At 40.4% G+C, this 14,033-nt stretch overlaps 1 protein-coding gene across 1 annotated transcript in view; it reads right to left on the bottom strand.

Moving 5' to 3' along the window:
- Positions 1-14,033, bottom strand: part of CAB39L (calcium binding protein 39-like) — a 36,907-nt gene that overhangs the window by 7,209 nt on the left and 15,665 nt on the right. The window contains exons 3-7 of the mRNA XM_009999070.1: positions 12,080-12,198; positions 6,512-6,680; positions 3,447-3,506; positions 2,089-2,154; positions 1,298-1,441 (exon numbers count right to left, since the gene is read on the bottom strand). Coding sequence (XP_009997372.1) covers positions 1,298-1,441; positions 2,089-2,154; positions 3,447-3,506; positions 6,512-6,680; positions 12,080-12,198 — 558 coding nt within the window. The remainder of the gene's footprint in view (positions 1-1,297; positions 1,442-2,088; positions 2,155-3,446; positions 3,507-6,511; positions 6,681-12,079; positions 12,199-14,033) is intronic.

Genomic DNA, 14,033 nt, shown 5'->3' on the forward strand with positions numbered 1-14,033 from the left:
CTTATGGAGAAAGGCTGAAAGAGCTGGGACTCTTTAGCCTGGAGAAGAGAAGGCTGAGGGGAGACCTTATCATTGTATACAAGTATTTAAAGGGTGGGTGTAAGGAAGATTAAAACAGGCTCTTTTCAGTAGTTCCCAGTGTCAGAACAAGGGGCAATGAGCACAAGCTGGAGCATAGGAAGTTCCATTTAAATATGAGGGAAAACTTCTTTACAGTGAGGGTGATGGAGCACTGGAACAGGCTGCCCAGGGAGGTTGTGGAGTCTCCATCTCTGGAGATATTCAAAACCTGCCTGGATACAGTCCTATGTAACGTGCTCTAGGTTCTCCTACTTCAGTGGGAGAGTTTGACTAGATGACCTCTAGAGGTCTCTTCCAACTGTAACAATTCCGTGATTTTTGGAGAAGCTGCAAATCCTCTAAACCTCCACACTGATGATCTGAAAGCTTTTTTCCAGATCAGAAATGGCAGAAGTACAAAACTCAACAAGCCAACCTGAATTTGTGGAGGATGACATAACCTTTTTGCAGTAGCATGGCTTCTGGTGTGATCCCGTATCTTTCTTAACCATCTTGGGAAAGGATACCCTGACAGGCTCAAAATTCCTCTTCTGATAATCATTAACAACTCTCTACATAACTTGAAATGAATGAGTTCTGCATAAGTAGTTTTGCATAATAATCCAACTCACCCTCTGTCCCAGAGCAGAGAACTTTTTTTGATAGGAAAACAGTGAACTTTTCACTTACTAAGATTAATCATCATGAAACAGGGTTGGGTCTGGTAATGGTTTAAGACTGCATTAATGATCACTGCAAAAGATGGAAGGATTAAACTCATTTAAAGCTCAGATTTACTAAATCTTTTTAATACCTTTAAAAGCGAATTTTGAAGTGCCAGCACCATTTACTTTTAGTCTTAATATAGAGTTTTAAGGCTTTTTTTTTTTTTTTCTTTACCCAGAATCACATGGAAAACTACCTGAGAGTTGGGGGAAGGTACTTTACGTACAACCTAGAAGTTGTGTATTTTATCACCTGTAGCATCCACCTTATCACTATCTGAGTGACTACGTTCAGCACAAGCCAAAATGATGCTGCTTTACACCTCACTTGAAGGAAGGCAAACAGGTATCAGAGGCTGAGTGACAGAAACACTTTCAGTTGAGACTTTCTCAAACACTGGAAGCAACTGTAACCACCAACCTTTAACCTTAATTTTCAGGGCTTTCTCTTGCCCACCTTGAAAAACACATTCATGAGAAGTCTGCCATATCTACAGCTCATAGTAGCTCACCTTGAACACGTGGAATGCTTCAAACTGAATGTTGGGGCTTTTATCTCGCAGCAAGTTCATCATCAGCTTCAGGTTTTCTGGTTTGCTGATGTATTTTGTCATGATGGCAAAATTGTGTCGGTCCAGAATCAACTCACCCAGCAGCTATAGACACAAGGATAAAAAACCCAGTTCAGCACAATATGTGTGAATGCAAGGAAAGCAGTGACATATTTTAATGCTTGCTTTCAGTGTCACTATCTTTAAAAAATAAAAGTAACTAGACTTGTTATTCTGCAGTGACTTACTTAATGCCCAGTAATGCTCATCTTCTAAACATTACAGAAAGAGCCCACATACAGGCTGGGTGTAGTAACAGAAGGACAGAAGAAAGTGTAGCAGAGCTGACCCACAAAGACACTTCCACTTTCTGTGGATGTCACATTAACAGGTATCTGGGCCCATCTGCAGGTCTTGTCAGACTTACTGCTGTAGCAGCAAGCAGCAGCAAACTAACAGAAACTGGTATGTTACTCTGAAGTTCAGTTTAACCCATGTTCTGAACCAAAGCACAGATTTGAGGTAAGAGGAAATACTATAGGGCTTGTTCCATAGAAATGGCCCAGTGCTTCATGAGAGATCCTGGAAAGAAAAGACACAGTGGGCTCTTCTGCATAGTAAGAGCATCCCAAGCACTTATTTCTTCTGTATTAGAAAGTACATGGCTGCTCCATTGCCTTACATGCATCTTGTTATCCTGCACAATATGGAGTTCAAATTTAGAAGGAAAGTGCTGAAAGTCTTGGCTTTACCTTCAAAGATTGTCTCTTTGTTACGTAATTCTCAGAATGAAGGAGCTTTTCATAATCCTCAAAGATCTAGAGTAACAAGAAAACACAAATGCATCTGATTGACATTCACCCTTCCTCCTCCTGGTCCTTCCCATCCCTGAGGAGCAGGACGTAACATCCACTCACTCATATCGTGGTCATGAAGTGCTTTGTGATTTAACACAATACCCCGAATGGGTGATGGTGCACCCCGTACTGCTGTATGCCAAAACCTCTTCTTGTGAGGTGCCACCTGCCTTGAGCAGCTCATTAAAGCTCTTTGCCCAACAAGGGCCACTGTGAGCAAAGGGTGTAATGCCTTTTGCAGGATTGGGCCAAGGGAATCCTGTGGTCAAGAAGACTGAGGGAAGGCTACAGCACGTGCAGACCACCTACCAACCAAACAAAAAACCCCAACACTGTGGTCCAAGAATCATCTAAAAAAATGCTCACTTCCATAGTTTATACTTAAAACTTTAAATATTCATAAAGGTAGAACAGGGACTGTTCCAGCACAGTGCTTCACTATTAAGAGAAAAGATTAACAGAGACACTAATTTTGCTCCAGTTAAGCTGCATTTGTGACTCAGCAATAATAAGCCTGATCTTTATTTAACCTTCTTGGTAACTGTAGAATTAAAGAAATAGTCTTTGGCCTTTTCACTTTGGCAATGAAATAAAGAATACCTCAGGTAACATAAGAACAGAACTCATAGTCTAATTCCAAGATTCATATCAGTCCCGTTTTAATTGATTCCAATTGAATTTTTCTGATCCACATTTGGTTCAAAAACAACCCAAAAAATCAAAGTGAAAAATGTCAGCAAACCAAGGGACTAATTGCCTTAGGACAGCAAGGGGAATACTCACACCTCAGTCTCCTAGTTAGGTACATGTAATTTCCAGTAATGCTAAATCTTCTTCCAGTAACACTTCTACTCTATCCCCAAGTATCATAAAGGACACTGCTATGGTCCTATTGGTTCTGGAATAGCACAAAACTCTTTAAAAATGTCCATGTTTTTTTCCCATTATCTATTTACATACAAAATTTACAGTTCTGTTCATATATGAGTAGATACAATGTGTGGAGAGAGGAATAAAACTTGCTTTTAAACCATGAATCCACCTGAAACCGTGGTGTCTGTCCCAGCGTGTGTGCAGAGGGGGTACCTGTATTTCAAATGCCATATGAGGATTCTCCTTTAGTAAGAGCAATATTTTTTGCAGTCCCCTTTGACTATTTTAGGTGGAGCATGAGACCCCCTGCTACTGAAAGCACACTTTTTCTAGGTAAGCATGAAGAGCTTAAAAAACATTATTCTAACCATTATACTTACAGCATCATAATTTTGTTCCAGAAATTCTGCTACCAACAATTTGTGTCGTGTTAACAAGTCCTGGAAAAGAACAGTGAAAGGTCACCTGAGAGAGGGTGCTCACTTGTTTGTCCCCTTATTACATAGAATCACAGGATCTTATTCTCAAAATGTATTTTAGTGGATTTTACCAGGTCATCTTTTAGAAGGTAGTGGGATGAATCCCTTTTGCAGCTCTTTTTCTGCCCAAGGTGGGCTTACTGGCACAAACAGTAGCAGACTTTTTAGACAGCTGGATGGTTTGCCTTCCATGCTAAAAGGCCAACTAATTAAAATGTAAATTAAAGCATCCTCTCCCACAGAATGGAAATGCTGGTGCTCAGTGACAGAAATGCAAATGTTCAGCTCCAGAAGATATCAAGTTTCTTTACCAGATCAATAGCTATGAAATGAAGTGGACAGTTTGAGGCATTTCAGTTTATCTTATTGCCTCCTTCAAAACATAGCACTCATCACAAAAATTGTCTGATTAAGTCCATTCAAGTGAATATTTGTTTCAGTGAATCAGTTGTTATCTTTGTCACTATCTTTTCTTTGGTTTCCTTGCCCACAGTCAGAGACCAAAGCTGATGAGCAGCTGAAGCAGATGCACAGACACGTCTTGTACAGCCTCACAAATAAAAGAAATCCTTTACATACCAACCCTTTAATTTACTTTTAACTTCAACTATAAGAGAAAAGCAGAGTGCTATAAAATCCAGTACATGTTTTTAATACATTATTTAAAAGGACTGCAGTTTAAAAGGCTGAATGCAACAAACATGATTCACAAGCTTTTATGCAGAGCACTTAGGAGGCAAGTGCAACATTTTTCAATAGGGGGCACAAATGGAATATAATCCAAAATGAGTTTTTCATGGAAAAACATGAGAGAGCAGGAGCAGCGGTATTCAGTGTCTTTCCATGTGCTCTTGGTACCCTCCACAGCCGACTGTATCTCTAAATACAAGCTGCTTTCCTCTGCATTTTTAGCAGCTCTTTTTCCTATCTGCAGTACACCTGGCTGAATTTAATCAAGTACATCTCCAGATCATAAAAAAATTTCCAATATTTCCCTGCTATAAATATCCTTAGACTTTATGACACATTTAATTAAGCCCTCCTCTGGAGCATAGACTACCCAAGGCTTTCCACTCTGAACCAGACACCTCAGTGACAACACTGCAAACCCAACATGGGGGAGACAGAACCAAATACATCAGTTCAGTAATCCAACCAGTGAGCAATCATAGCACTTATTTTTATGGTATTAAAAATGAAGTAGCTCCATATTTCATTATTCAATTGCTTCCACATAATTTCTTGCTCTTCCACCTCTTCAGAGTAACAGACAAATAGGAGATGAGATGAACAACTGGCTTATTTCCAGAACTGACCATGTATCAGGTCAGGAAATTTAAAATAAGGGGTGATTTTTTAAAAATGCAGTTTATAGATTCCCAAGCATTTTAAAAGGTGATTTTGGCCCTACGTTTGAGAACTAACTGCCCTCATACTCCTCTTTCCAGTGCACATGAGGATGTAGAATCCTATTTTTAAATCCTCCTAAAAATACACTCAGATCACAGGGAACAGCAGTAAGTTCCACAGCTGTAGATCTGTGAACAACATCAATCCTTCTTGGGAGGGTTGCAGCAGCCTGTGGTCCTTGCTGCAGCTTAACTGACCCTTGTCTCCTTGGTGCCTCCTGGCTGGGGTGAAGACTGTCCATCACTAACAACCCACTCTGCAGTCCTGCTCAAGACAGGACCTGGGCAAAGGAGTCAGGTCTCTTCTGCCAAGCTGGGAACAGAGTCCAGGAGCACTTTTGCTGACCAGATACAAATACTCTTCTGAGCACAGGGTAAATGCCAGAGGATTTAAATACCTCCATTGCATTTTATAAAGTCCTACACATGTATTTTTACTTGTCTGTATTTCTGTGCTTCTTCCACTTTCATAACATTTACCTGTCAAACACCAGACAGCACAACTTAAAGTGACTGAAAGATGCTGCTATTGATTAACAAACAGGTGGTTTGAATTGGTAATCCTGCTCAACTCAGTACTGAAGAATGCAACATTATCTCCATTATGTAAATCTTCACTGCATTCAACAGGTTAGTAGAGGCCAGGTTTCAGTATGCATCAAATTGCTGATCTGAACTCTATAAAACATTCCTTACAGTTATTCCTAATCATGGCTCTAATTAGCTTTGAGAGGGAATAATGAACAACTTGTTTCTATGACAGCAAGGAACTCAGTGATAGGAAAAAAAAAAAAAAAAGGAGTCAGGTCTATATTTAGAAGAGTATTTATGTTAAAAGAATTTTCCCAGCTTTCTTTAATTATTTTTCAAAAATAAGTCTTCCCTGTATGTTAAGTTCACAGGCATCAAATTTTGCTCAAAGACTATGCTAGCACCTTGCCAGAAAGATGATGGTGACATACAAACTCCAAGAAATTTGGCAAGCTTCACCCAACTTCATTTATAATATAACACAGACTCTATACAGAGTCTAAGCACTGCTTTCAACTGCTTAGCTCTTAGCAGTACAGTCCTTACAGTGAACCATGGGTCATAAAAGCAAACATACAAATAAATAGCAAAATAACCAGCTGGCCTGGCATTAGTCTAAACTTGGCTGCTGAACTCAGAACGGTCAGAAAAAATTAGAGGATTTTAAAAGTGAATTTTACATTAATTCTCCTATTTCCTGGTTGCGGTCATGAAGAGTAGTGATTTTGCCTCCTGGGGAAAGCAGGGAGAGAAAACACAGTAACTGTCCATAATACATGATTAATATGAGTGTTAAATGGTTGGATAAAAGACCTGGGGTTATCAAGATGAAGACCATTAGTGAAATGTAAATCTTACTGAATTCAAGATTCTTTGCAGACTTGATCACAGACCAAGGATTAATTATACCCTTCATGGAACAATAAAAAGGCCACCCAGTTTAAAGGCAACACAACATTCAGTGATGCCTCCTGACCGAGTGCCATTTTTAACACAACACTATGATGCAGGTATGAAATAATTTACCTTGAATGTAGCAAAGGCATCAGAAGCTATATCAAACGTTGACATTTCCACATATTTAAAGAAGTCTCTGAACTGTTCTGAAAAGAGTATGATTTTGGCCAAGGGTTCATGCCGGATACACTCTCTCAGCATAATTCCACAGCGTAAGGCAATATTTGGGGATTCATATCTGAATAATGGAAAGAAACAGAAAAGATCAAATCCTAGAAGAACAAAGCTAAACGGGCACTCTTCTAGCAAAGGGGAACTTTGTAGCATAGGGAACATGTGCCAGAGAGGACACAACACATGGACAGTAGATCCCCAGCACAGTGCAGTCCCCAGTTTCAGGACCTCAGCCTGAAGCTAAGGAGTAGATGTGCACATAAGGCTGCAGTGTTTTCCATCACAAACCTATGCCCTCAAAGCCAAAACACATTTTGGTGTAAATGTGCGTTGCACCTTCTCTCTGTGGAAAGTCTGTGAGGAGCACATAATGTTTCAGCAGAGTTCCTTCACCCTTTTGGACTGATGAGAAAGCAAGGCCCATACAATATAGCAATCTCCCTTTTCAGATGTAATGTTCCTCAGTTTATCTAAGAAAAATGTAACACCTCATGACCATCCATCACTTCCCACTCTCCTTCTAGAGAACATTGCTCTTGAATATTAATGTCTGCCAAGGCAGATAGGAAGAGTCTATCCAGGCATTCTGCACAGGATTAAGCATTCTGTAGCTGTGAATATCTCTTTTTGCAGTTTAGGATGAATTCTGCTCAATCTCTCCTCTACAGAGGCTACAACTTTATTCAGGAGACAAGTATTCATTCCTCAAGTTACAATCCTGTTAGGGCACAAGCACTGCAATAGCCAGGAGCCAGCACCCTCCTCAGTCTTGGAAAGCCATGGAGGGGGGAGGCAATTCAGATCATCTTCTGTTTCTATAAAGTCTTGATTTGTTTAAAGCTGAAATTAATCTGAAACAAAACTGTTAGAAGTTTTAAAAAATTTTAAAAAATAATAAAAAAGAGGTCAGGAAGGACTTAAAATGAACTTCTTCCAGCAATCTTCAGTCATGTTGAAGCAATGAAGCCCAAAGGGACAGAAAGCATGCTCTGTTTCAATAAGCTGGTTATACTCTTATCAGAACCCTGTATTATCACCCAGGGCTTATCAGCATCATTTTTCCTTTGAACAATTAATTCCTACCACTAGGCCAAAAGAAAAAAAAAAAAAAAAAAAGAAGAAGAAAAACACAAAATGCCATCTGTGCTGTGAGTGAGTGGGCCCTCAAATTTACCACCAGCTTGCAATTTAAAAGAATGGTAGTGTTTTGTGAGCATACCAGAGCTGCATACTTCAACCTGATGTCCACAATGAATGGCTTAATGAAAAATGAACCACTATTCCAAACTTCCCACCCTCAAGGAAATGCAGGCACTCAAGCCCCTATTTGTTTCCTTTTGGGAAACATTTGCAAATGTGAATTTATAAGTCTGTGGACAATGGAGATTTGCTGATGTTTTCCGTTGGGGCGTACCTCTCCTTGACTCCATTAACAGGAATACTAAGTTTCAAGCAAAAAAAAAGGCAGAGTGAAGCCAGGAAAATACTTAACAGTTGGCCAAGGAATATTTTGGTTGGAATAAAAAAGCAAATTATATTGTTTCCAGCACAATAACTTTTAAAGACCTAAGAATCAACAGAACCATTCTTCGTCAAATGCTCCATTATCTGGAAGTGGGTTACAGACCTTTGGCTGTTCACATAAGTAAGGGGAGTTGGGTTTGGCTCCTGGAATATGCCTGGAAGAAGTTTACAGGCTGCCCAGTCATAACTGGCACACTCTCTGCACCCAGGCTTACATGCAGAGCCAGCGGGCAGGAATTATAGAAACGTGTTTCAAAATGGCTTCTGATGAGCAATTTGTGATCTGTGCTGATGGACTCCCGCACCAGAAAGAAAATACTGAGTTCTTCTCTGCTCAGATGAACTTACAACCTAAAAAAAAGCCTCCATATACTCTCTACTGGGGGCAATCAGAAAAGGAAATGATGTACTTGGAAGTATTTCTAAACACTTACTGTGGAGGCTGAAAGAGGCAGGACTGAGAGCACAGATGCATCTCAGCCAAAAAATATCCCACTTGTGTGGCTAGTGCAGAAGGTGGTTCAAGGTAAGGAATACAGGGAGGAGATTAGGAGACCACTGAGCCTGGGAGACATGAGGTCTTGACAAACAGCTATATTCTGATCTGGGTTTACACTAACTTTTATAGCTTGAGTTTATCCTTGGTTAAACTCGGGGGGAAGTCTGCAACTTTAGCCAATATACCATTAAAGCATTAACTGCACTGTAATATGAAGTGATCATCACAAAACAGCTTGGGGCAGTGACTGAGTACATTAGATAGCATGTGGCATGATACATACAAAAATCTGTCACTTGTGAGAAACAATGCAAGTGCCACAAACTTTAAGTCCTCTACAGGACTTGAGCACCTCATGGTGCTAAAGACAAAAATATTTTAAATTACAAAAGGACCAAAGTTATTTCTGGGCTAAAACAATATGCTGACACCAGAGAAAAAAATTCAACCTAAAGATATCCAGTAAGTTTGTATACACTAAACATTGTATTAATCTGAAATCCTACTCATACACGAAGCCTGCATGCACAGAAAGCAAGACACTATTAAAGCAAGTCTTCATGCAGCAGGAAGGCCAATTAATCTACAAAGAAAAAAAGAAAAAAGAAAAAAAAAAAGGGCTGTGTGTTTTTCCAAAGCTGAGAAGCTGGAAGGAAGTAGCCAAGAAGTAAAATGAAGCCAAAAAGGTAAGAACAGTTATCTCGAGCTGGCAGTGCCACTGGAGTATAAGGCAGGAAACGCTGGGTGGGAGCTCCGATCCAGGATCCTTCCCACTCAACAGAGCTCACATTATGCAATGAAAAAGCAACTTTTTTGTTGAAGCTGTTGGGAACTGTCAGGGGGCAGAAGAACTCTTGCATCCAATAAAAGCAAAACAATGACAAGCCTTCATAATAGTACTGGGCTGTTTCTTTTGTAGTCATGGTATAATTTCTATTTTTTCTCTCCAGACAGTGTCATAGAACAAACACTCAATGGCATTAGCCAGCCAAATCCACTTTCCTTTAAGGAGATTTTTACTTCATATATTGCATTTAGCATTACAATTATGAAAATGTGTCCTCCACTCACATTTTCAAGCAGTGGTGTCTAACATGAAGTGTGTGTTTCCCGCAGATGACTGCACACAAGCACCACCAGCTGCCTGCATGCAGCAAGGGCCCCACCCTTGCTGGAGGCATTGGTTGAAGTATAATTTTGAGGCAGTCCCAGCAGCAGGACAAGGCAGGTAAGGCAGCATCTGTTTGACATCATTACACTGTTCTGCAGCAGCTGCTCAGACAGCATCAGGCTGGAGGACTGTCTTACAGACTACTGCTGATCAATTCCAACAGCACTTTTCTAACAGAAACTCCAGAAATGGCAATTCTGATACAGTGATTTGTACAGTGATTTCTTTTGGCAGAGATAGCCAAGAAATCAAGAACCAGGAGCCTGAGGACCAAACTAAGACCAACATGCTGCTGCACGCAGCAGCAATCTCCAAAGAAGCACTTAAATCATGCCATTTAATTACATCCACTGGCTCAGGTCAGCTACAGTAAAATGTCTGTCAGCAACAAATATGCATCACACAAAGTCTTTACTATCTTCTTAATATTTTTTTTGTTGTTACAGATGCCAAAAAAAATATCTGGGACATGATCCAAAAATATTTTCAGCTTTAAATAAAGCCCAGACGTATGGTAGCGATACACGTACAATGTGCAAAAGCAAAATGAGTGAAAAATTGACAAAGCAAAGACAGAGAAAAGGGAAGAAAATTACTGTATCTGTGCATGAAAATTAAAACAGGTGTACAACTTATTGGTGACTGAAACAATTATAATCCCTGGCCTGAAATTACTAGCTTGGGGTTTATCTAAAGGGTGAATTTTATTGAACAAACTAAATAAAATCCATTTAGCTATCTTCCTGGTTTTCTTTCTGAGGAAGCTGGTGCTTAGTAACACAAAACAAGAGTCTCAAGATCAAAGCTAAATCACAAGAAATCTCTTTACTTGTGAGAGCAAGACACAGCTCAGCCCAGCCAGCAGCCCGGGCTCCCCACCAGCGATGGTGCCTTCAAGGATGGCAGCAGGTTCTGACCCCCTCCTGCTGCAGCCACCACGTTCAGACACAAGCTGACAGCTCTTGAAATCCCTGGTACTGATGACTCCTCTTGGTTTCTTTTTTTTTCCCTGCTCAGCTGTGCTGGAACATGGCCAGTTTTGAAGGAAACAACTCCTTCAGAGGACTCACAGGCCTGTCCCTCTCCTGGCTCGCCTCTGCCCCTGGGAGAGGAGGGAGGATGGCTGAAGGGAATTCTACCCTGGGGGCTGCAGTCTCCTCATGCACAAGCCTTAGATGGTGCTTAAGTATTTTCCTGACTCTGGCTGTGGAGAAGATGGTAAAAATGCAAATCTTCAACAACAAGAGAAAGAATGACATTTTTTTTTAAAATGGATTCTCTTAAGAATCATTAATTTTAAAGGCTTATGTCATGTTCTTGAATGGCTGTTACTAGTGTGACCATACAACTACATTGTTCCGTACTGATCACCTAATAAATGCACATATTTCTACATCAGTTATTTAATCCCAATCACATTTATTCTCTTTTCCTTAGGGAAAAATAAACAGAATCCTAAATCTGTAAGAAAACTAAGAAAACAATAGACTCCAAAGGCTGGAAAAGCAAAGCTTCTCACTGAACAGAAGGTGCTTTTAGCCAAAAGTAAAGAGGACAGAAATCTCAAGAGTTTTAGGCCAGCTCTTGTGCACTCCTGAATCCAACTACAGCTGATGTCCTCTCCACACAGCAGTCTACTCCCCCTCCTTGGCCAACTTACCTTGGGAACCACCGGGTTACAGCTAAGCAGTGACCAAAAATACAACCTAATGCTGAAAATGGTGGAATTCATTACTGAATTAATTTAAAGTTGAAGTTCACACATGGCTACAAGCATTGGAGAAGTCTGCCCTGCAGACACAACTATTCTTCTTATGCATTTTTCCTTCCCTCTGTTTTACCACATGGTGGTCCAGCATTTGACTCCGTTTATTTACAGACCTCACCATATGTCACTCATGCAAAATGCAAAAAGGTCTAAATGAAACTCAGCAGTCATGAACAATGCTACACAACAGTCTAGGGCAAGAACTGAAGTACACATCTCATGGGGAGCAGTCAAAAACAATCAGTGCGTAATTATTCCAACATGAAGAAATGGTGAAGAAGCAACAGCCAAATAAAGTAGGCCAGCCATTAGAAAGTATACTGCTAAGTAGAAAGAAAAGTCAGCATCAAAGAAATAAAATAAGAATTCTGAAACAAAATTGGAACCCCCTTTTTTTTGTAAATAAAAGAAAAAGAAAAAAAAAGAGTAAGTAGATCAACTGCAACATGACAGCATGTTCCAGGCAATGCTTTTTAATGAAAATCAAATTAAAGCACCCACCCTTTTAGAAGCATGAATAGGATATGTGGATGGGCACTAATGTACTCCACAGTAGGGCTGCGTGTGCCAATTTGTCTTCTCAAGATGTTGTTAAATATCTGGGAAACGTCCTTTTTGCCCTGTTAAAGAAGCAAAATATATCTTCAACTGGAAGAAGGTAAACTAATTACCATTTACTGTAATGGCTATTTAAAGCAGAAATAAAACTGAAAACAAAACAAGTCAGCCTCTTTTTTTGGGCTTTCCACAGCCCCACCACCTCACACTTGATGTTTCTTCAACACCAGAAGAAGGCTTTTTCCACCAAGGGGCTTTGTAGGCTACCTGATGCCCTCACTCCCATTTACACGCCTCCCATTCAAAATGAAGATGTGTGTGTCCCCCTAATGCTGCCAAGCAAGTGCCTGGCTATCTTAAAGAGCAACATTAAAGTTCTGGAAAAGCAAGCCACTACCCTGAGCCTAACATGTTCTTGCAGCCTCCCGTGTAAACCCTCAGGCTGGTACCAAGCACCAGGCACCACAGCCAAGGGTTACAAAGCTGAAGGTTTTCATTGTTCAAATGCAACCAACACCAAGTGTGGCTGCGTTTTTAAAAATCACGGTTAAATTTGAAACTGCACTCATTATTTCACCCTGAAGAGTGACTTAATTACTACTGATAGAAAGGCTGCCTCGCATACACGTCTCTGTTTCAGTCACAACTCAGAGCCTTCCCTTTATCCTAGTTTTCTCCTGTGTGCACATCTGCGCAACCTCATTTTGTCTTCAAATGCTTCCCCGTGCAAACAGCTTTTCAGAAGGCCCTTCCAAATTATGTTCTGTTCACGGTTTGCCAATACATCTTGCATTAGAAGTCCTGTGCCTCCCCCACCACTTTCCCCCCTGGCCACAGGAGACAAATTGTTGTGTGAAATCAATGCTGGGGGGAGAGAGACTGTGGCACTAATGGCCAGTAACCGAGGCACTGAGTCAACAGCAGGTCACTATGCACAGGACAAGCTAAAGCAAAAGGTTACTTATAATCCGTACATGCTCATTGATCTGTCTTGAGGGGACAAACACTCCTTGGCAGAGAATTTATTGAACATTGATAGCCAAGGAGCAGATAGTTTCACACAGAAGGAAACTCCCTGGTTTCACCTCTACAAATAAATCACTGCTGAGAAATGCAAAACATTCTGCTCTCCTACTCATTCCAACCCAGCTGGCTTGGAGACCTGGAGAATTAAATAGGATAGTCAGATCAGAGCAAACCAGTCCATCTGCCTTTGTCTGCAACACTTCTGACCCTTGGACATGCACTTAATTAGGCTAATTCTTTATAAAGTCATCCTGTTCTCCCTTATCTTTGCAACACCCGTAACGTACGTCTGGAATCCCGTGATCCCCAGTGGCTTCAGCAGTTACTCCAGGACAAAAATATTCCAGAGAGAAAAGAGCTGTTGAAAGGGCAGGGTGAAAATGGCCAAAAATTAAGTGTTCATCTCTTCTATGCCAAATTTTATATTAGTTACTTAATATTAGGTGCACTTCAGCTTTATATCCAATGGCAGAGAGGAGATACATACATAGTTTGATACTTAAATCTCAGAGAGGATATATCTATATATCAAATTATACCCAATTTTCTTTAGACCAACAATGGTGAAAGCCAAAGAAGCTGGTCTCTCTGGGTTCTTCTGGAGGGAATGGAGGCAGATAGGAGGGAACCAAGGCAGATTTCCCTCCACACCATACATCTATAAAAATTGTAGGAATACTTTTGCAACACTTCTCACTCGGACCTGTGATTTGATTTTGCTTTAAAATGAAATACATATGGCCACTGAAGCACAAGATAAGGCAGCATGGATAAAAAGTGTCTAGACAAGAACAAAAAAAACCTGCAGAGGATATAATGATATAAAAAAAAAAATTCATTATACCTATGCCATAATTTGGCTCCTATTCCA

This window comes from Chaetura pelagica, unplaced genomic scaffold, assembly GCF_000747805.2.
Source record: "Chaetura pelagica isolate M959 unplaced genomic scaffold, ChaPel_1.0 scaffold226, whole genome shotgun sequence".
In the NCBI taxonomy this organism is placed as follows: Eukaryota; Metazoa; Chordata; class Aves; order Apodiformes; family Apodidae; genus Chaetura; species Chaetura pelagica.